The sequence below is a fragment of the Phocoena phocoena genome, chromosome 11 (assembly GCF_963924675.1).
Source record: "Phocoena phocoena chromosome 11, mPhoPho1.1, whole genome shotgun sequence".
Classification (NCBI taxonomy): Eukaryota; Metazoa; Chordata; class Mammalia; order Artiodactyla; family Phocoenidae; genus Phocoena; species Phocoena phocoena.
The window spans coordinates 34,252,883-34,273,828 of NC_089229.1; the positions used below are offsets into that span (position 1 = coordinate 34,252,883).

The 20,946-nt window shown below is 33.7% G+C and overlaps 1 protein-coding gene across 1 annotated transcript in view; it reads right to left on the bottom strand.

Moving 5' to 3' along the window:
- Window positions 1-1,251: 1,251 nt before the first annotated feature.
- Window positions 1,252-20,946, bottom strand: part of LRRIQ1 (leucine rich repeats and IQ motif containing 1) — a 174,260-nt gene continuing 154,565 nt past the window's right edge. Inside the window, exons 23-25 of the mRNA XM_065887785.1 lie at window positions 8,924-9,053; window positions 6,361-6,421; window positions 1,252-1,404 (exon numbers count right to left, since the gene is read on the bottom strand). Coding sequence (XP_065743857.1) covers window positions 1,252-1,404; window positions 6,361-6,421; window positions 8,924-9,053 — 344 coding nt within the window. The remainder of the gene's footprint in view (window positions 1,405-6,360; window positions 6,422-8,923; window positions 9,054-20,946) is intronic.

A 20,946-nucleotide genomic window follows, 5' to 3' on the forward strand; every position in this document is an offset into this window, starting at 1 on the left:
TGTAGAAAATTTATATTAAATGAATAATTTTACTTAGGTGAATGAACCTAAAATATTTCTTAACCATATTGACTAGAGTAACCTTTCATGACCAGATTCTATAATTAAGTAAGGAAAATTCAAGCACTCTAAGAACTTTGAAGGCTGGGAAATATTTTTAAGTTAGACATATTAAAAGAATAATTTTAAAACAAAATTAAAATTTATCAAAATGAACTTGCATGTATTAATGGATTTAAATGACTGTAATCTAATAATACCAAGCATCTGGATGAAAAGTCAGAGAACCATTTAAAAGTTTTCATTTATCTGAAGAGCATCATGCAGACTGTTGAATTGTTCATATTCAATCAAATATTGACTTTGTGTGTATATAACCATACCATCAATGAATAATAAATCTTTTTATAGAATAACTGTTCCTTAAAATGAAGTGTAAGTTAATGTGTGGACTTTTGAGGTTCAGTATACTTTGGGAAAATTAACAAAATACGGTATTAAATGAAACATCTTTTATACTCATATACCATAACACTGTAGAAGATATTTCAAAATCTCTACAGTGTAAGTTAATTGAAGAGTTTGAAAAAATTATGCTTTATTACCCCCAAATATCCTAAGATACAGATATTTTTTAATGTTTACAATCTTTTCAGAGTTAAGAACTGCTATGCAATTCTTGTTGAAACCATGATATATATATAGTTATATTACCAAATTAAAGGTAACAGATGTGTGTGACAAGTTTACAATTGGAAAAAGTCATCATTAAGAAATATAAACTGTCATCTTTTCAGTGGAAATAGTTTTTAAGAGCATGGTTTTGACAGTATAAAATTATTATCTAAAATTTGTTATTTAAAAAAAAATTTCCTTCAAAAACAAACTTTACTTACAATATATATTAAATTAATGACAATAGACCAAAACACACTACTTTGATATATAAATCCAACTTTTTACAATTAGCCTAAACAAATTCTTTTAGAGCTAAATGATCAAAGAATTCAATACAATCCATGGGGGTTGGGGGGTGGGGGAGTAGACCACTGAGTCACAGAATACAATTAAAATAAAAACTGATGCTATTAATTTTGAAATAATTTAATTCTGTTTATATCAAAAGAAGACATTTAAAGAAGGAAAAAATTCAAATGCATAGTTTTGGGCAGTTCTGGTTGCTGGCATCCTACCCCTTATCTGTTAAAGGATGCTTGCTGGCATTAGTTTCCATCAATTCATTTGTGATTTCTAAATTAATTCTGAAGGAAACCACAACTTACTTGAAGATCCTGCTGAGTGTCTGTGTGCCTGATTTCTTTTTTCTCTCTTCACTGACAAAGCACTTCCACTGGTCATGGAAAAAAGGTCTAAATCCGTGTCTTCTCTGCTTACAAGCCTTGCCTGGGAGCAGTGGGAGAGAATGTATACAATCATGAAACAAAATATGACATTTTCTGAATGCAGCTCACATTACCCCAAATAAACAAACAGGCTCTGTCAAACAACCTTCTTCAAAATGATACCACAATCCTTTATTTCTGCCCAGGCAGAACAAATGCACTATGTCAAAGCATTTTTTGCAAATAAGAGCCAATTTTAAAATTGAGGTTTGCTATTTGAGTCTGTACAACAAAAGAAAATACTTTAGTACAGTAATTTTGATGAAAATCAATCTTAAAGGCAACTGATGAAACTTTAAATAACTTAACATCATTTATTTACCAAGGATATTATTTAATTCTTAATTGAATGTTAGAAATGTCACATTGGATTATTTTCTGCAATATTTATGTTTTACTACTTATAAAATTCCCTGAAATGCCTTTCATCATATATTTGTATACTACAAAGTCAGAAAAGATCTCTGCCTTCTCATTATAGTCATTATTAATATAAAAATACTATATATTAAGTCTAATTTGGGAGTAAGGATAGATAGAAATTTCAAGATATTTTATTTTAAGGACATATATGTTAGGTAATTTATTTCATCTAAAATTACTCTCAGAACTTTTATTACTATCTTGGGCTGAACTTAAGAGTTGAAAGGGTCACTTCTTGACTATAAAATATTGTTTTTACATAATGTCTAATATCATTAAGTAAGGATTTATCAGGATTCAGCCCTGAAGTGGGAGAAAATGCCATGATGGAATGCAAAGCTGCCTCAAAGTAGCTGGGATTTCACCCAAACCACAGAATGCTTGAAGTCCTGTGAGAAACCATTGTCCTTAATGTTTGATGTGAGAAAAATTTAAATAGAGTGAAATAAAGCCATAAAACCATCGCTGTGGTTAAAAAGCTATCCCCATATGATGAGCTACAAAAACTCATGAAACCTGAATCTAAAGATAATCTTCTTTCAGATCCAGATCTTTGCTCTTCTCCTTTACATCCCCTTCCCACCTTCCCACCCATATTCATGACCTTCTCATTGTTAAGTGAGCAAGTTTGCTATTACTGAACTCAGAATAGAAACCATTCTATAGCATCAGTCACTTTTTAAAATGTATCTGGCTAAGTGATACAATTGTTTTGTCAAAAAACCTCAGTAGAAAACTGTTGAAAATGAAATAAATAACAATTGGCTTCCAATTTACACTTGTGATTTTAGTCTAAAAAATGTAACACATTCTTTCTTGATTTTATTTCAATTAGTGCACAAGAGTACGTATTTAATGTTCCCATTAGAATACGTCCATCAATGCTAAGACATCAAAAGAACCAGTCAGGAATAAGGGGTAACTATCAAAGCAATACCACAATTTTGGTGAGACCAGTTACAAAACAAGGAAAAACATGTTAACCACATAGGGGACTCTCCTGCTGGCTAAAGAGGCTTTATCTGTAAGCCTCAGGATTTTAAAATCAGGTTTTATTTGCTTCAATTTAATGACATAATTTCACTACACCTACTTAAAACGCAGAAATCCCACCCTCCTCCAAACAAGACAATACCTACATGTCAAGAAAATATTTGTGAACACATGCCTTCCAAAAACCTTATCATCTAAGCCATTAATATCCAAAAGATTGTTTCTTTCAAAATAGAAAACAATGTCAGTTACTAAGTAACCTTTACTTTTTTCTTTTTTTGATTATGCTTTTTTTGTTTTATCTGAGAAATCTTTGCCTACTTCAGGTTTTTGAAAATACCATACTATGTTTTCTTTGAGAATTTTTATAATGTTAGCTTCTACATTTAGACCCACGATTCATCTCAAATTTATTTTTAAGTAAGATGTGAAGTAGGAGTTGAGATTCATTTCTTTTTTCCATGTAGATGTCCAGTTGCCAGGCACTATTTGTTGAAAAAATTATTCTTTCCCTCTTTTTAATTGCTTTAGTATCTTTAAGGAAATCAATTAACTTTATAAGTATGGTATTCGTCTGGACTCTCTATTCTTTTCCACTGATTGATTTTTTTTTTCTTTATGAACATAACATACAGTCTTGATTACTGGGGTTTTATAGCAAGTCTTGAAATCAAATAGTGTGACTCTCCTTACTATTCCTTTTCAAGAGTGCATTGACTATTCTAGGTCTTATGCATTTTCATATTTAAAATTCCATTTTAAAAATCTGTCCATTTCTACTAAAAAGCTTTCTAAAGTTTATTATCATTAACTTAGATCATTTGGAAAGAACTGACATCTTACAGTTTGAGTCTTCCTATTAATGCATGTGGTATATCTCTGATTTTTTTATAAGCAATGTTTGGTAGTTATCATTGTAGGGGCCTTGCACATATTAATGTTAAGATTTATCATTTAACTCTTTTGAAAATTCACCTTCTCCTTCTGCTCAATCCTGCTTTTTTCATCCCTCAAAGGAGTTGTTCCTGAAAGCCTCCCCAATTAACATCCTGCTTTCAAATATCAGAATCTCAGAGTATGTTTTCTGGAGAACCTGAACTATGACTGTCTTCTGCAGGAAAATGCCAGCGTTTTGGGGGGATAAATTTAATAAACAATATAATTGTCTAGCTCTATGACATGCCTTCTGAAGTATATATGTGGAAGTAAGTAAAATAATATCTTGTTTCCATTTTTCTCATTCCTGTCTGTCATACAATATGCTTTAATCCCATTTGGAAGACAGAGAGGTTATTTATTAGCTTCCTCAAAACCCAGCATTTGAACGTTTGATTATGTCTAACTGTCCTCACTTTTGAAGGTTAGTGATGAATATTCTAGATGATATTTATATTCATCCCTATTATTAAGAAATAACTCCATTGTCTTTTGGTATGCCTTGTTCTGATATGATGTTAGCTGTCAATCTATTGTTCCTTGGTAAATAAACTTTCAATTCACTAATTCTCTATGATGTCTAGTCGAGGGTTCAGTTCAATGATATTTTTTATTTCCAGAATTTATAATAGGCTTATTTGCATATCCATCTCTCCTTTAATTAAAATTTGATCATTTTTGTTCCATAATTTTCTGTCCTTTTATTATGGGTGTTATTCTTATGTCTTTGAGGATCTTATAGTAGCAGCAGTTGCAGCTTTTTAAAATCTTAAGATTTTCCTCTTAGTTGTGGCCTGGTCCCAGTTGTGCAATTATCTGTACAAGTTCCCCCACTAGTAGGGTGTTTTTATTCTCCAACACCCTGCATGATTTCCACTCTTGGCCTTCAATTACCCCAGTATCCTTTTTGCATAAATCCTTGATCCATTCCCCTGTCTTGACTCAAAAAAAAAAAAAGTCTGTTCTACTACTATTAATACTTACCTTGTTTTGTGTACAGCTGTACCTCTTCAACATATTAAAAAAATCATTTATCATTGCTATGTATTTGCCATACATTTGTAGGTAGTATAATATAGTGGGATAGGGAGGAAGGAGATTAATGTCAGAGCATTAATCTCATAGAACCATTTTGATTAGTAATCTACCCAATCTGTTTTCATTCATTTTTAGAGGTATAATAATTAAATGTAATATCCCTTCCTTTATCCTGGCATTCCTTGGCACTTTTATATTCCCCATTCTTGCTCCAAAGTGGCCACACAAAAATCTGTGCAAAAGTGCTAGTCAATAACACGTAGGGTGTTAATAGCCTGAGGTACCAATTTTCCTAGGGTAATCTACATGTCACTCTGCCACAGGGATCTCTATTAAAATGCAAGAAAATACTTGCTGAGTGATTATTTCAAATATGTACATAGATTCTATATATTTTCATAAACACACTAATTTTAGCTATTGTCCTAATTTTTCTCCTCTTTCAGGAAAACTCCTTGAATGAGTTATTCATGAGAATGATGAATAACTGCTCTGGATACGATAATACTAGTTCCCATTAGGGAATACATTATCTTTTTATACTAAATTCTACGTGGTAAGTTAAATTATAATCAGTTTTCTTGGTGAATGTAGAATTTGAGCAAGGAATATTTACTAGTTGACATAAATGGAAGGTGTCATAAAGTTAGGGTCACTTGATGCATCCATTTTCACCTGCCAAGGAGGCCACACACTTCCATCATTGGTTAGGGTAACCTCTTCTCTGGAAATTTCTGGAAACACATTTAAAATTTCTTGTTTGGGGACTCTTTCTCTAGACTCCATATTGGCCATTCTCCTTCTGCTAATATAGTCTTCCTTCTAATAGCATATATATAGTTCAACTGACTTTTGCAATGCCCATTAGTTATACTGTCTAGAGTCTACACTCTGGTGACCAAGTTAGAACTTGGTTGTTCCTAAAGCTTCAACAATTAAAAAATAATTTTTTTTGATGTGGCCCATTTTTTAAAAGTCTTTATTGAATGTGTTACAATATCGCTTCTGTTTTATGTTTTGTTTTTTTGGCTGCAAGGCACGTGGGCTCTTAGTTCCCCCACCAGGGATCGAAACCTGCACTCCCTGGATTGGAAGATGAAGTCTTAACCACTGCACCACCAGGGAAGTCCTGAGCTCCAATAATTTACACTTTATTACTTAGAATGGTGGAGGTCACAATTACTTTCTAATTTTTATCTGGTTTGATTTCCTGAGTTGTGAGGGTAATTTGCTGTTTCCCTCAAATATCCTACTCTTAAAATATTCTAGAAAATAATGTTATCATACAACTTTTTGTCCAGAGTATTTTAAAAAATACGGTAGCATGCTAATATTTTAAAATTTACCATATAGAATTAATATTTTAAAGTAATATCATATTTTAAAGTTATATTACAAGCCAAGAAAACATGGTACTATTTTAATACATAGCATTTTGACATTATCCCAAAAAGATACAGTTGTGGTATTTTCATAATTTACACTACTTATGGACATATCTTAAAGTGCCATTTATTGAGTACTGGTGTGCACAACATTTTTTCTGAACTTTAAACACATTTCTTACCACAAGCTGAACTCTTCCACCATTAAGTACATCTGGATCTAACTCAGGCAAGAAGTGATTGCTGCATAGTGACAGAAACAGAAATCATATCATTATATAAATGTAGAGGAAGACTATGAAAGACATGCCCAATGAAAATTTTGGGAGAAATAAATAATTTACAAAATGGAAATAATAGTTTTCTTAAATTAGGTGACATGCAAAAATACATACAAATTTACATATTTTCATAGTCATTTTAAAATTCAGTTTGACATGAAATTTAGATTTCTAAACAGCACTTTAATGCTACCCTTCTTTGCTGAACATAAGCACATACACAGATCAAAAATCTGAAAGTACCAATAACCATAGCTAATAAATTATAGAAAATATAAATATTTTACTACATGTACTTATATATCTTACTTATAAGAAAGGCAAAACTTCCTATTTTTAAAATAGCTCTGGTGTATTTAAGGCATTATACTAATGCTCACAATGAACTTCTGTTGATATTTGGCTTTTCAAGAACTTCTGTTTTTGAAAACAATTTTTCTTAAGAAATTACTACCTATATCTCCTTTTATATATTATATTGTATTTTCAAAACAGAAAATCCATCAACAATTGCCTGTTGCATTATATGTTTAAACATAACTTATTTAGGAGTAAGGGATGTTGTGAAATGTTTAAGCATATCTAAAATACATCCTGAAACATTTTGCTTGTATTTTTCACATTATCTATACAGATGCTTTTAGATTTCTAAACCAGACCTCTTATACCTGGTTAATACAGATGGTAAGCTATGGGTTATACTATATTTGTTTACAGTCCTAAGAATGTCATGTTATGAATTATGCTAAATTGATTAATACCAACATAAAATAAATTGTGCTTGCATTAATTAGAATACTCAGCAAAATAAAAAAGTCTCAAATGTTGATTGCTTTATTCCTACTTTCTTTGCTCACAATGAAATAGGATATAACAATCCAGATTTTGAAATGTTTTAATTTCACTTTCATTCTTCACTTTCTTTTCCATGTTTTTAAAGAAATTATATGGATAGAATTGACTACATACAAAGGTTTCCATTTGTATATATTATAAAAAAAGGTTTCATTTTTGCACATTATAATTTTCTGCTAAATTAAGTTTCAGCCCTCATAATTGTAGATTTCTTTGTTTGTTATTCATTTAAATAGTTATCACCCACAATCCCTGGAAATGTTTCCAAAGTGTCATCTACATTTAGATTCAAAACTGGTTTACATATTTAATAAATGCTTATAATAGTGCTTCTTTTTTTACTGTTTTGTGGATATATGTAGCTAAAATGAAAGTCTTAAAAATTTATGTCGGCTGTATAGCACAGGGAACTATACTCAATATTTTGTAATAACCTATAAGAGAAAAGAACATGAAAAAGAATAGGTATGTGCTGTACACCTGAAACTAACACATTGTAAATCAACTATACTTCAATTTTTAAAAATTTATGTCAAAATATTATATCCAGACTTCTTTTTCCTTAAAACTTTGGTTTAGTGGTTATGCACGTAAGTGCTTTATGTTACATTTTTTGGGCTGAATTTTGTTCCTTCAAAGTTTATATGTTCAGATCTTAATCTTCAATACCTCAGAATATGACTATGTGAAGATAGGGCCTTTAAAGAGGTACTTAAGGTAAAAAGAGGTCATAGGGGTGGGCCCTAATCCAATATAACTGGTGTCCTTGTAAGAAGAGGTTAAAACACAGATAACACAGGTGGAGGGATGGTCATGTGAGGACACAGTGAGAAGGTAGCCATCTGCAAGCCAAGGAGATGGACCTCTAAAGAAACCAAATTTGCTGACTCCTTGATCTTGGACTTATAACCTCCAGAACTGTGAGAAAATATAGACACATCTCTGCTCTTAAAGCCACACAATCTGTGGTATTTTGTTATGGCAGCCCTAGAAAACTAATACATACATTAATGTAATAAAAATTTATTGATTACCTATTAAGCTCAAGGCACCTTGTTTGCTGCTAAGGGACATCAACATTTGATACCCTCAACCTTGAGAGCTCACTTCTATTGTGAAGTAGAGAGTTATTATCATCTCACTATAAAGAAGAGGAAACTAAAGCATTGAGACATCATTGAAAATCAGTTACATGACTAGTAACGTGGCATCAGGGTTGAATTATAATTTTAACTGCCAAACATATATGATAACAAAAATAACATAAAATAAAATACTATACCTCCAATACATATGATATTTATAAACAGTTAATCAATACCATGCATTTTACTTTATAAAGTAGAATCATTTGTGTGGTTCATCATCACCATCAATCATTTGTGTTGGTTTTAAGCAATACAGAAACTAAGTTCTTGAATATTTTATGGTGAAAAATATAAACAGTGATCAAATCTATTCTACATAAGAGGCCATTTATAACCTGGCAATGTAGAGTATTGGCCTTTGGCTATATAAAGTCATGTTTGTTTTAGAACAATTAACCTAGGTTTCAGTTTTCAAGATGTATTTGCAATACAAAAATCTAATTTAAAGGAAATGACCTCACCATTTCATGTTTCTGGAACTAGTTTCATGAACCCCAACCTGTGTATGAAGCCATTGGTATGTATATTCTTTATTCCTTTCTAATTTTTCATTTGCAGTGGTATCCTTACACATAAATTCTTCTTCCTTACCTAGGGAAGAAGTATGGAAATTTTATTTGTTATTTAAAGAGATCAAATTTTGGCCAAGCAGTTCAGTCTAGGCTAACAATTTTATCACAAGAAAAAAAGAAAAACAAGACAATTTAATTCATGGGAGCTAAATCATCTGTAAGAGAAATAATGTCAGTCACTTATAGATTAAGTGCTTTTCCAGCTTGGTTTCAAACCCACCTATTTTGAAAAACAAAGGAGTTGTTTTAGTGCAACCTACATTTTATAGGGCTTGTTTTTTAGTGTTTTAGAAAATGCAAATAATTATTTTTGGTAGACGGAATTTAAAGTCTAATTGTTCTCATGCTATCTTATCCATATGTAGAATTTATAAATTATATTGAGGATTTTCAAAACAGAATTTTAATTCTATGTAAAACTAAGCTTGGTTCGTGTAAGCTAGTACAATACTTAAGTTAGGATATCATTTATATTAGGTTTAGGAAACCTGTGCTAATGCCATAGCAGTGATTTCAAAGACGGAGGGGGGAAAGCGTAACAATGAAGATGGGTATGGAGAACATGCAAGAGGAGAAATTATACAAGGTAAGAACACAAGATAACAAATATAAAGAAAAATAAAATAGTAAGAAAATAAAAGAAAAAGAAAAATCCGACCGTTATATTCACATTTAAATTTACTATATATATATTTGTAGTTTTCTAAAAAAACCCTGCAGACATTGCTGCTACATCAATGTCATTTGAGTTACAATGAAGACCTGTTGTTTTAGAGCACTTCTCTTGAGTTGTTAGACTGCTTCTTTTTTGGTGCCATCACCATGCTTAGGGACTTGTTAGCATCGTAGGCTTGACTGACAGTACACCAGAGAAGGTACCTCTTGAAACTAACTCATGGTAATCAAACTCACAAGAATTCTATAATTTAAAACCTGATGTTTAAAATGTCAATTTATTAATTGGAATTATTCTTTCACTATAGATCTTGGTACATAGAAAGTCATTTTATATTTGCAAGTTGTTTGGAAAACAAATGGAGCATGGTGCAAAGCCTATTTTGAATGCTTGGTGCTGTACAGAGACACATACATGTATACACATGTATACATCACACATGTATACACACATTTAGCATCTGTCTTTCTGAATATGTTGAGGATGGTACATTCATCATGTCTTTTTATTCCTTAAAAGTTACTGTTGTATTAGTGAAATGACTCTAGTTTTCAGTCCAAAGAGATACTGGAGCCAGTTCTCAGGAAAGCTACAAATCAAGATTTTTTTTCTCTAAATTACGTTACTTAGTAAAGTTAACTGCCTGTTAACTTCTTGTGCCACTTTATGTTTCTAAAATGGTCATACCCCTTCTTCCTGAGTTTAAGCCAATCCCTCCATAGTTGCTGTATTGAAGGAACAATTACTTCACTTTCAAGGGCTGACCACTGAATCCACGAGCAGACACCATTTTGATAAATGGCCTTCCTTATAAAGAAACTATAAAAGAGACTCAAACAAAGGGAAGATTTGGGGTTGCTACACCCATACTGCATTAAGCATTAAGTCTCTTCGCCAGCAGAGTCCCAGGCTTTTATCTGCCTTTCTTGGTTGACTAGACCAAATGGTGAACCCATGGGTACAATGACAGATAGTAGTGAGGAATCAGTGACCCTGATAATCAACTGGACCCACGACTGGAAACTTACCTACTCTTGATATGTAGAGAATCGTTTTGTAGCAAGTGTACTTTTAGCTGAAAATAAAAATTATCTCTACGTCTTTCTGTTTTTTAAAATAGTGACATATACTTGCAATAGTCCCTTTTTAAAGTGTTCATTCTGAAAAGTTTTCCTCAACTGCAGGATAACACTCCATAAACCCTAAGTGGTTTTACATCAGAACTCAGCCAAGGTTCTAAACAACAATCCCTGGGTAAAGATTAGAGATTTCACTGTAAGGGTCCAATTCATATTAACCCTTTTAACCTGAAGGCATAGACTGGTAGATTGGTACGAGTTCAGTGTAAAAAAGAGAACTAGCATAGTGGTGATATTGGTTGGATGTATTCAAAAATACTGCCATTCAAATGCTGGAGGAAATGATTCTGGTAAATGATTTTCGCTAAACCATTTTAGGATTACCCCTGTCACTGAGGAGAAAGTAGTATTTACTCCTTGAAGCTTGCTTTTAGCATCTTGTGTGGGAAGAATTATGGTGACCCGGATTACTTAACAGATGCTTATCACCTTCTACTCAGGCTCCCCAATAAATCCTCTTGGTTTTAGAAGCATCATTTGGTCTGCAAAACTCGAACCTACTGCCTATCTACTGCTCTTCCCTGCTTCTCTGGGTCTTCATAAATTTCTCGTACCATCAACCTAAGAAAAAAGGTCTCCTTTTGATTCCTGCTCTCCCCTAGTTACTACAGTCTCTATATGCTGCTTTACTTCAAAACACACATTTTAATAATTTTATCTAAACAAATTGTTAAAATTTTTATTATAAAAATAATACATTTTCATAATAGATGATTTTAAAAATACTGAAAACTAAAAAGTCAAAGAGAAGAAAATCCACAGAGAGCCGCACTATTCAAAGACAACAACTGGATAACACTTTTAAGGCATTTTCTTTTAGTTCTTCTGTTCATAGATTTGTTTTTTGTTTACATACAATTGTATGTATCCTATACATTCTACTTTTCAGTTAGTACTATAACAAATGCATTCTATGTAATGGAAATCTCATCCTGAAAATACTTTTAGGGGTTATACACTGTGAGGTACTAACTTGTTACATGAAGGTTTTTAAGTATCCTATTTAATTAATCCACTTTTTCAGGTGGAATTAAAGATAACATGACTGAAGTTATAAATATTTTGAGGGACACAATATAATCTATATTGTCAAATAGTTTTTAAAACTTTCACCAATTTACCACATACTATATGAGGTTATTCATTTCACTAAGCCCCTAGTCAACACTGGGATATTAAATATTTTAAAGCTGTTGATAATTTGAGAAAAATATTGTCTAATATGATTTTAATTTATATGTCTCTACTGCTAGTGAGATTGAAAGTGATTTCATATGATTATTTACCAATTATAGGTCATAAAGTGTAAAATATCTTTCTTGTTCTCCCCAATTATCTGCTGGATTCTAGTATTTCCATTTTTGTCTTCAACTGACATTCATAATCCTTTATCTGTTATCACTGGTGCAAATATTTTCTTCTCTAGGTATCCAAATTTATCTACTTGCTAAATATTTTCTAAACTATAAACAATTTTCCTCTCATAATTTATAGGTTTGTATCTCCCAATTTGATAAACTTATATAAAATGACACATAAGATTTCAGGGACAAATTCTATACTCTTCTAATATTTTGTCTTTCACACTAAAAGATACCGGTTGTTAACAAAATTCTTTTAAGAGGAGTCTACTCTCTCCGTCTTTCCTTTCCATTTCCTCCTTAATTTATTGCAATCTGATTTTGCCAAATTGAAAGTGTCCTTACTATGAGGGCCTTAAACCATCTCATCTACCAAACACATTTATTCCTTATCTTTATTGGCCTCTCTGCTCAATTCAACTACACAGAACATTTTCTTTGTCTTAAAACTCTCTTCTCTACAGGACTTTGGAACATCAGACTTTGAGTGCTTCCCTTCAGTCTCCTTTATATTTGTGTTCCTTCAGATGTTGATGCTTGTCATTCTGCAAGTATCTAGGAGCACCCGCACCCCTGCTGTCCACCACCACACCCCATGCCTGGTATTCTGCTGGCTTTTTTTTTTTTTTTTGCGGTACTCGGGCCTCTCACCGTTGGGGCCTCTCCCGTTGCGGAGCACAGGCTCCGGACGCACAGGCTCAGCTGCATGGCTCACAGGCCCAGCCGCTCCGCGGCATGGGGGATCTTCCCGGACCGGGGCACGAATCCGTGTCCCCTGCATCGGCAGGCGGACTCTCAACCACTGCGCCACCAGGGAAGCCCTGTGCTGGCTTTTGATGCCAGTCAATTAGATATGCATTGTTTATTGCCTCTTGAGGCTGGCAGCTTAGAGAACTAGATATCAACAACCTCTATCTTATTCCTGTTCTCAGATCCAGCTGAACTTCAGAATCACAACTTGTTTTTATCATTGTCATCCTACTAAGTCTGGTTTTCTTCCTGAATTCCCAAGTCATTCAGACCTGGAGTAAACCTTGGCTGCTCATTCCTTATGTAATGACATCTAATCCAGAAACTGGGTCTAGTCTCCCTGCTGGGTATCTCAGGAATACCTGGCTCCTCCTTTCATCCCCACTGCCCTCATTTTGAACAGGCGTGAGTGAGAGTCGCTGTTGACTCACTGACATTCGCGCTTCAGCTCACTGCAATATGGCTTCCTCCCCACACCATTTCACTGGAACTGTTCACACCAAGATCATTAGTACTGCTAAATCTTTGGGACATTTTGAAATTCTTACTGACTCCTCCATGATATTATACATTGTTCACGTCTTCCTTCTTAAAAGGATTATTTCCTTTGAGTCTTGTTTAATTCCACTTATCTGGTTTTTCTCTGCCCTTTTGTCTAAACCCCAGTTTCCTTCAAGGGCTCATCTTCCTTTGCTATCTCTTCCACTCTCAGGATTCTTCTCTGGGGTACTATCCTGGCCCTATCTTATTCCTTGGTTATAATCTTCCTGTAAGAGGATATTCATTCAAGTTCTTCAATCACTTTCCTTATCTCCTTCTGAAATGTATCCATCCAAAATCTCTCGACAGTGGTATCCTACAGATAATTTAAACAGAATATGCAAAAAGCTGAACTCATGTATTATCCCACCTTTTCTAAGTTCCTGTAATTCTACCATCATCGTCAATGTAAAATTCAGAAACCAGAGTGTTGTACTGAACCAGCATTCTTCCTCACCTTTCAGCTGCTGATTTTACCTTCTAAATTCTTTTCATTCTGTCAAATTTCTGGTATTTGCATTGTGACTATTTAAATTAAGCCTACTATCATCTTTTCTTAGTTACTGTAACAGCCTTCTCATTGGTCCTTTTCCTTTTGGTGTTGTTCCCGCTTATATATCTCCATACTGCAAGTGGTCTTGCTAAAGTACACGTCTAGTTTGCTCTTTCAGAGGTTGAACTCTTGGTTCTCTGCTATCTTTGGATAATGTTCAAAACATTTTGCATAGCATACAGGCCTTCCTTATACCTTCAGACACATCTATTAAGTTCCTGCCTCAATCATCCAGATGTATTATAATTACTCAAAATGATCATTTTTGCCTATAGACATTGTGTTTGGGATTACCCACTTTACCAGTGGTGTTCTTACTTCAGGTCTTCAGGTCTTAGTTTAGAAATTACATTCTTTGGGGTAAGCTCCTGATCTTTGAACACTTCCGTTCCTTATCCAAATTAGGTTAGAGATGCCCTCCAAAGGATAATATAGAGACCCCATGATAGCATTTATTACATTATACTTTACTTACCTATTCATGTGTCTGTTTTGCCTCCTAGAATATACACTTTTTAAGTGATACCTAGTAGGACGGTGCTCAACAAATATTGGTAAAATTACGGAGTGATTGTCATAGTTGATTAATGTTCTCTGAGAAATATAGAGTTGGAATTTAGATTTTTAGCACGTAGATGAACCTGTGCATTGTGGAGAATAACACATGTCTAAATGTGATTAACTTAATTATTATAATAGAAACTTCAGCTCTGAAAGTCAGAATTAGATTGGGATAAAAATTGACAACCAAAGGTAGTAAATTTAAAACAATATGTGTGTGTGTGTGTGTGTGTGTGTGTGTAGTTACTTTATAAATAGAACGTTGACAATGTACACAATCCTAGAAGAAAGCAGTTCAGCTTTAAGAAGTTCTCCAAAAGAAATGAAGTCTTGGCGGCTTCCCTGGTGGCAGAGTAGTTAAGAATCCGCCTGCCAAGGCTAGGGGACACAGGTTCGAGCCCTGATCCAGGAAGATCTCACATGCCGTGGAGCAACTAAGCTTGTGTGCCACAACTACTGAGCCTGCGCTCTAGAGCCCGCGAGCCAACTACTGAATCCTGCGCTCCTGAAGTCCACGCTCTGCAACAAGAGAAGCCACCGCAATGGGAAGCCTGCGCACTGCAGTAGCCCCCGTGGGGGTGGGGGGGTGGGGGCGTGGGTGGGGGTGGGATGAATTGGGAGATTGGGACTGGCATATATACACTAATATGTATAAAATGGATAACTAATAAGAACCTGCTGTATAAAAAGATAAATTAAATAAAATTCAAAAGAAAAAGAAAAAAAAAAGAGTAGCCTCCACTCGCCACAACTAGAGAAAGACTGTGCGCAGCAACGAAGACCTAATGCAGCCAAAAATAAATAAATAATTTAAAAAACAAGAAATGAAGTCTTTTTTAAATTAATGGAAATATTTTTTTCTTCATAAAAAGCAAAATAAGTGTTCATTAAACTCATATGCCTCAAATTAATCAGTTTTCTAAATTTACAGAGGGAGGTTAGTATTCAGTTATCATTTGGGGCACACAAAAAGAAGCTAAGTATTTATATTTTTAATACATATGGTGACTTTCCCATGACTATTTTCTTTTCTCTTAATGGCCTTTCTCAGTAATATAATAACAAAATACTCTTGGTTTCATGGATGGAGATGAGTTCATTTCTTTACCAAAAGCTTTTGAAGGACGTGGTTGCATACTGAGCAAAATGCTTCATGTGATGGAAATATTTTTGGTAACTTTGATAGATGGCTGATTCTATGTATCTTATGCTGGGAATAGTAAAAATGTGATTTACATTATAAAGTGTAAGTGGTCTGCATGTGTTTATTAAAAGAAGTTATTGCATCATACCTCAAAATAAAGGACAAATAAAATTGGAGTTTGGCATAAATGTTATACTAACAGAATTTTAAATTCATTAACATCTGTATAAATACTTGTTGATAGGCTGTTTATGGCTTCTTTCTTAACCAATCCAATCTGTTGTTGGAAAGTTGACAGCACTGGCATGAAACCAATAACTCTCTAAGAGCCATTTGTGTATGACAAGCAACATTTCTATTCTTTTAAAATAGACTTAAATATGTATGTAATTGATCACTAAAGAAAGATTACTGTATGAATAAAGAAGAGGACTGTTGGTACAAGAGTTTAAAAACAGAAATTTGGGGAACAGAGCCAAACTATATGTAAGGGTCAAAGGCTAACTGCAGCTCTAATCACTCCTTTACATATTTCACTAAATTTTATGGCAAAGAGGGTTAAAAAAAAAGTACTAGAATAAAAAATACTTGCTAGTTTCTGACATTTGAATTTTCAAAATTCATCTGTTTGGGGGGTGTTGGGTAATACATAAAGTGTATGAACGACCCTTACGAAAGCAAATAAAAGTGAGTTACTAAATTATACATTTTAAAATACATGGATTTTGTAAGACATAACTTTCAATACCATGGAATTGCTAGCTTTAAGCAAATCCCTCTGGAATAACAGAATCATTCTTTTACAAATTGGGTATAGTTGTGCTTATTAAACAGTTATAAGCCTTCTGTATTTATGTATAATTCTACCTGAAAGGATATGCTTTCCCAATTGTATTGTTCAGTTGAGCTGTATCTCCTCATTAATGTCTTTATAGAGGAGTACCAACTACTACATAAAGAGTGATTCTTTGGTTTCTCCTGTGACAGCCACATAACTCAAGAAAATAGCAGGCTTGTTCATGTATGGTGTGTCCATGTTTGCTGTTAACCAGGGCTGAGACTAGGATAAGGCAAGTGGGGCAAATGAGGTACTTGCCTTAGCACAAAATTTAAGGGAGTGCCAAAAAAATATCAGTAATCGAGATAAATAATATTTTAATGTAATATTTTAAAAGCAAAATTAATGCAAAAATCCATGATGAACAAAATATCAAAGTTTTAAATGACAGAATCTGTAACAGGGTGGTGCTAGGCGCTATTGGAGCCTGAGGTAAAAGGGAAAGTTGGTAATACTGATCCTTCTCTGCCATGGTATTGGCAGAAATATCCATTTCTAAGTAACACTAATAAAAGTATCAACAGGACACTGTTTTAAGAACTACCAGATAGCCACTGTCTAAGATTGCTTTCCACTGTTTCTCATGAATCAGGCACACCACTGAGCTTTCCAGTAGACGAGGCCCTTGATTTGTGACATATAAGAAAATAATTATAGAATAAATTAATTCAGTCTATAAAGGAAAGCTATACATTATTCATCTTTCTATCTGCCTAGCAACTAATTAGCACATAGTAAGTTGACTTTTCACTTACTGTGTCATGTTGGGCAAATTACTCCTTCCCTGCCTCAGTTTTCTCCTCTTAAAATGATATATTAACAATATAAAATAATAGAACACATATAATGCTGCACATTTAGTATGGATTTAATAACTGTAGCCATTTTTCTTTTCTTTTCTTTTCTTTTTTTTTAAGTGAAATGAGCTCCATTATGCATAGCTTTAATGCTATCTCAGTTATCACAGGCTAAGACTTACCTACCCTGGAGGTGGGACTATCTATAGAAGTTTCTAAATCTAGGCTAAAATCAAGGTTTCAGGGGGTCACTGTCAGGAGGGGAAGATTCCAGGATTAACCACAAAATTAGACAGAAAAATTTTCTGGGTGAGTCCAGGAAGTCCTCCTTCCCAGAATTCTAAATCTGCTTCAGGTATTTTTAAAAATGTATTTATTTCATAATATATGAGGATCTTAGTGTGCCTTTAATACAGAAGAATTAATTTCCAAAAGGTAAGAAGGGTACAAAGTTCTAATTGATTTGAAGTTATTTCAAATAATTTTTAGCAGTTGCTCAGTAATAACCATGAAGGGGGCTCCATTGACATGATTCTCTTCTGTTTCACTCTCTCAATTTAATTATCCTTGGAGAATATTCCTCTATCCAACCTAGACTCCCTCAGGGAGTGTTAATGTAGTAGGTCATCCAAACTAGGGCCCACCCAATAGAATAATGGAGAAACTGATGATGTAAGTAGGTTGGCTTTCAAAATAACAGGTTATAATGGCCGCATAAATATTACTGCCACCTGTGTTTTGTTTTTTTGTTTGTTTGTTTTTTTGGTATAGTTTAGACTTCAGCTCCCTGTTGTATCTAAAAGTTTCTACTCTTTGGTAAAAAGACATCTCTAATTCATGTATATTTATTAATTGAGGCCAAGTAGGTGATTAATTTTCTTTACTAGTTTTATGTCAAAAGAAGCCAATAAGCAGTATTACATTGGTACATTAATGATAGAGGCTTGATGAATCCAATTAGACACTTTTATCATTGTAATCATTGTTTTTGAATAGCTATAAAACAGAAATGGTCATAATGTATATGTCTATACATTCCCATATATTTCTCATTGATTACTTATTTTCTGCATCTGATGATTTCTGTATTTGCCAAACTTAAGAATACAGATACACTTCTGTTACAGGTAGAGATAACATCATATGAAACACTGAATAATTAAAGTATTGCTTGGTTATAAAAAAATAAGTAAATGTAAGTAAAAATAATTTTCTTTCACAATTTGAGTAACAACATATCAGAGACTAATAAACCTGGCCCCAGACTTATTGTTTTTCATTGGTAATAATTTAAGCAAGTATCCCATAGCCTGCTGAAGACTTAAGAGTTTTCTAAGTGGATACCCATTAACGAAAAATTTTTATCTTTTATTATATTACCCACGATAGAACTTTATGTAGCAGAACTGCATTTGTAAATGAATCAGGGCCTCCATTCATGAAAAGCATTACTGCTCTACTCACAGTCTAGTGGAGAAAGAAGTCAAGGTAGCAATTATACGACTTCCCTACAAAATTAACTTTTAACTTTATTTAGATAAATATTGATTTGCGGAGCTCTTTTATTTTTTGTAGAAGAGGAATTGTGGGTGGGGTTTAAAGTGGGAAGGGCCCTCAATTGGGTAAGTCACCTCCCTTATCAGAGCCTTAGTTTTGTCATTCATGAACATTAGAAAGAAAAGCAAAATATGGAACGCTTCATGAATTTGTGTATCTTCCTTGGTGTTGCCAGTGCTCTGGACCTAGGCTATTCTAATAGGTGTGTAGTGCTATCTCAGTGTTGCTTTAATTTTTTTTATCCATTTTAAAAACCAGGTTGGTTGTTTTCTTATTGTTGAGTTTTAAGAGTTTTTGCTATATTTTGGATAACTGTCCTTTATCAGGTATCTTTTGCAGATACTTTCTCCCAGTCTATGGCTTGCCCTCTCATGCTTTTGATAGTGTCTTTCACAGAGCAGAAGGTTTTAATTATTTATTTCCTGCATCATGCTTTTGATATTATATCTAAATGTTGATCACCAAATCCAAGGTCACCTAGATTTTCTAATACGTTATCTCCTAGGAATATTTAGTTTTGAGTGATTGCATTTAGCTCTATGATCCATTTTGAGTTAATTTTTGTGAAAGTATAAGGTCTGTGTTTAGATTCTTACTTTTTTTTTTTCTTTTAGTTTTTGCATGTGGAAGTCCAGTTGTTCTAGCACCAAGAGTTGGAATGGACTTATCTTTTCTCCATTGTATTGCCTTTGTTTTTTTAATCAAAGATCAGTTCACTATATTTGTGTGGGTCTATTTCTCACCTGTCTATTCTGTTTCATTGATCTATTTGTATATTCTTTTGCCAGTACCACACTGTTTTGGTTAATGTGGTTTATAGTAAGTCTTGAAGTTAGGTAACATCAATGCTCCAGAAAGTATTTTAAAATGAAAGTTTGAGCTCATAAAAATGGTAGAGGAATCCTCAGAAGTGAGAAATGACAAGAAAACACAAATATAAGGATGAATGAGTCTAGGGTGCTATTGTACAGCATGATAACTATAGTTAAAAATATTGCATTGAATACTGAGAACTTGCTAAAAGAGGAAATTTCTCATGTGCTCTCATCACACACACACACAAAATGATAACTATGTGAGGGTATGATACTTTAGTTAGCTTGGCTTTGTAATCATTTTTCTCTACATATGTATACCAAGTCATCAGGCTGTACACTTTAAATATATATACTTTTTATTAAAAATAAAATTTAAAATATTGCTGAAAAATTACAAAAAGAAAATATATAGGTGTAGCAAGTGACTACTTACGAGTTATCTCTCCAGGGTAAGGGGGAATGTGCCCTCTAGTAACTGACTGAAGTAGTCAAAAATCTTTCAGAGTTGGTTAGGTTAAACTCACACTTCTAAAAATTCCCATTAATACAGATCTAAAGAACACAAACTAATTAAAACAATAACAAAAGTCACTAAACACCTTGGGAAATAAGCCATTAGAGTGAGAATCAACAGAAAGAACAAACCATAAAATCGGTCCACCGAATCACGAAGGTAGTGGATTTATCAGATATAGAATAAAAAATAAGCATCTTTAATTTGATAAAATACACAAAATATTATGTATCTGCGTACCTAAAAATAGATCTTAAAAGGTATTAAAGCAATAAGAGACTAGTAAAATCAGGAAGTTTTGAAAAACATGGGTAGCAATTCTAGAAATGAAATATAATTGATAGGGTTTCCCTGGTGGCGCAGTGGTTAAGAATCCACCTGCCAATTTAGGGGACACGGGTTCGAGCCCTGGTCCGGGAAGATCCTACGTGCCGCACAACTAAGGTCGTATGCCACAACTACTGAGCCTGCACTCTAGAGCCCAAGAGCCACAACTACTGAGCCCATATGTCACAACTACTGAAGCCCACGTGCCTATAGCCCATGCTCCACAACAACAGTAGCCACCGCAATGAGAAGCCGCACACCGCCAAGAAGAGTAGTCCCTGCTCGCTGCAACTAGAGAAAGTCCACGCACAGCAATTAAGACCCAACGCAGCCAATA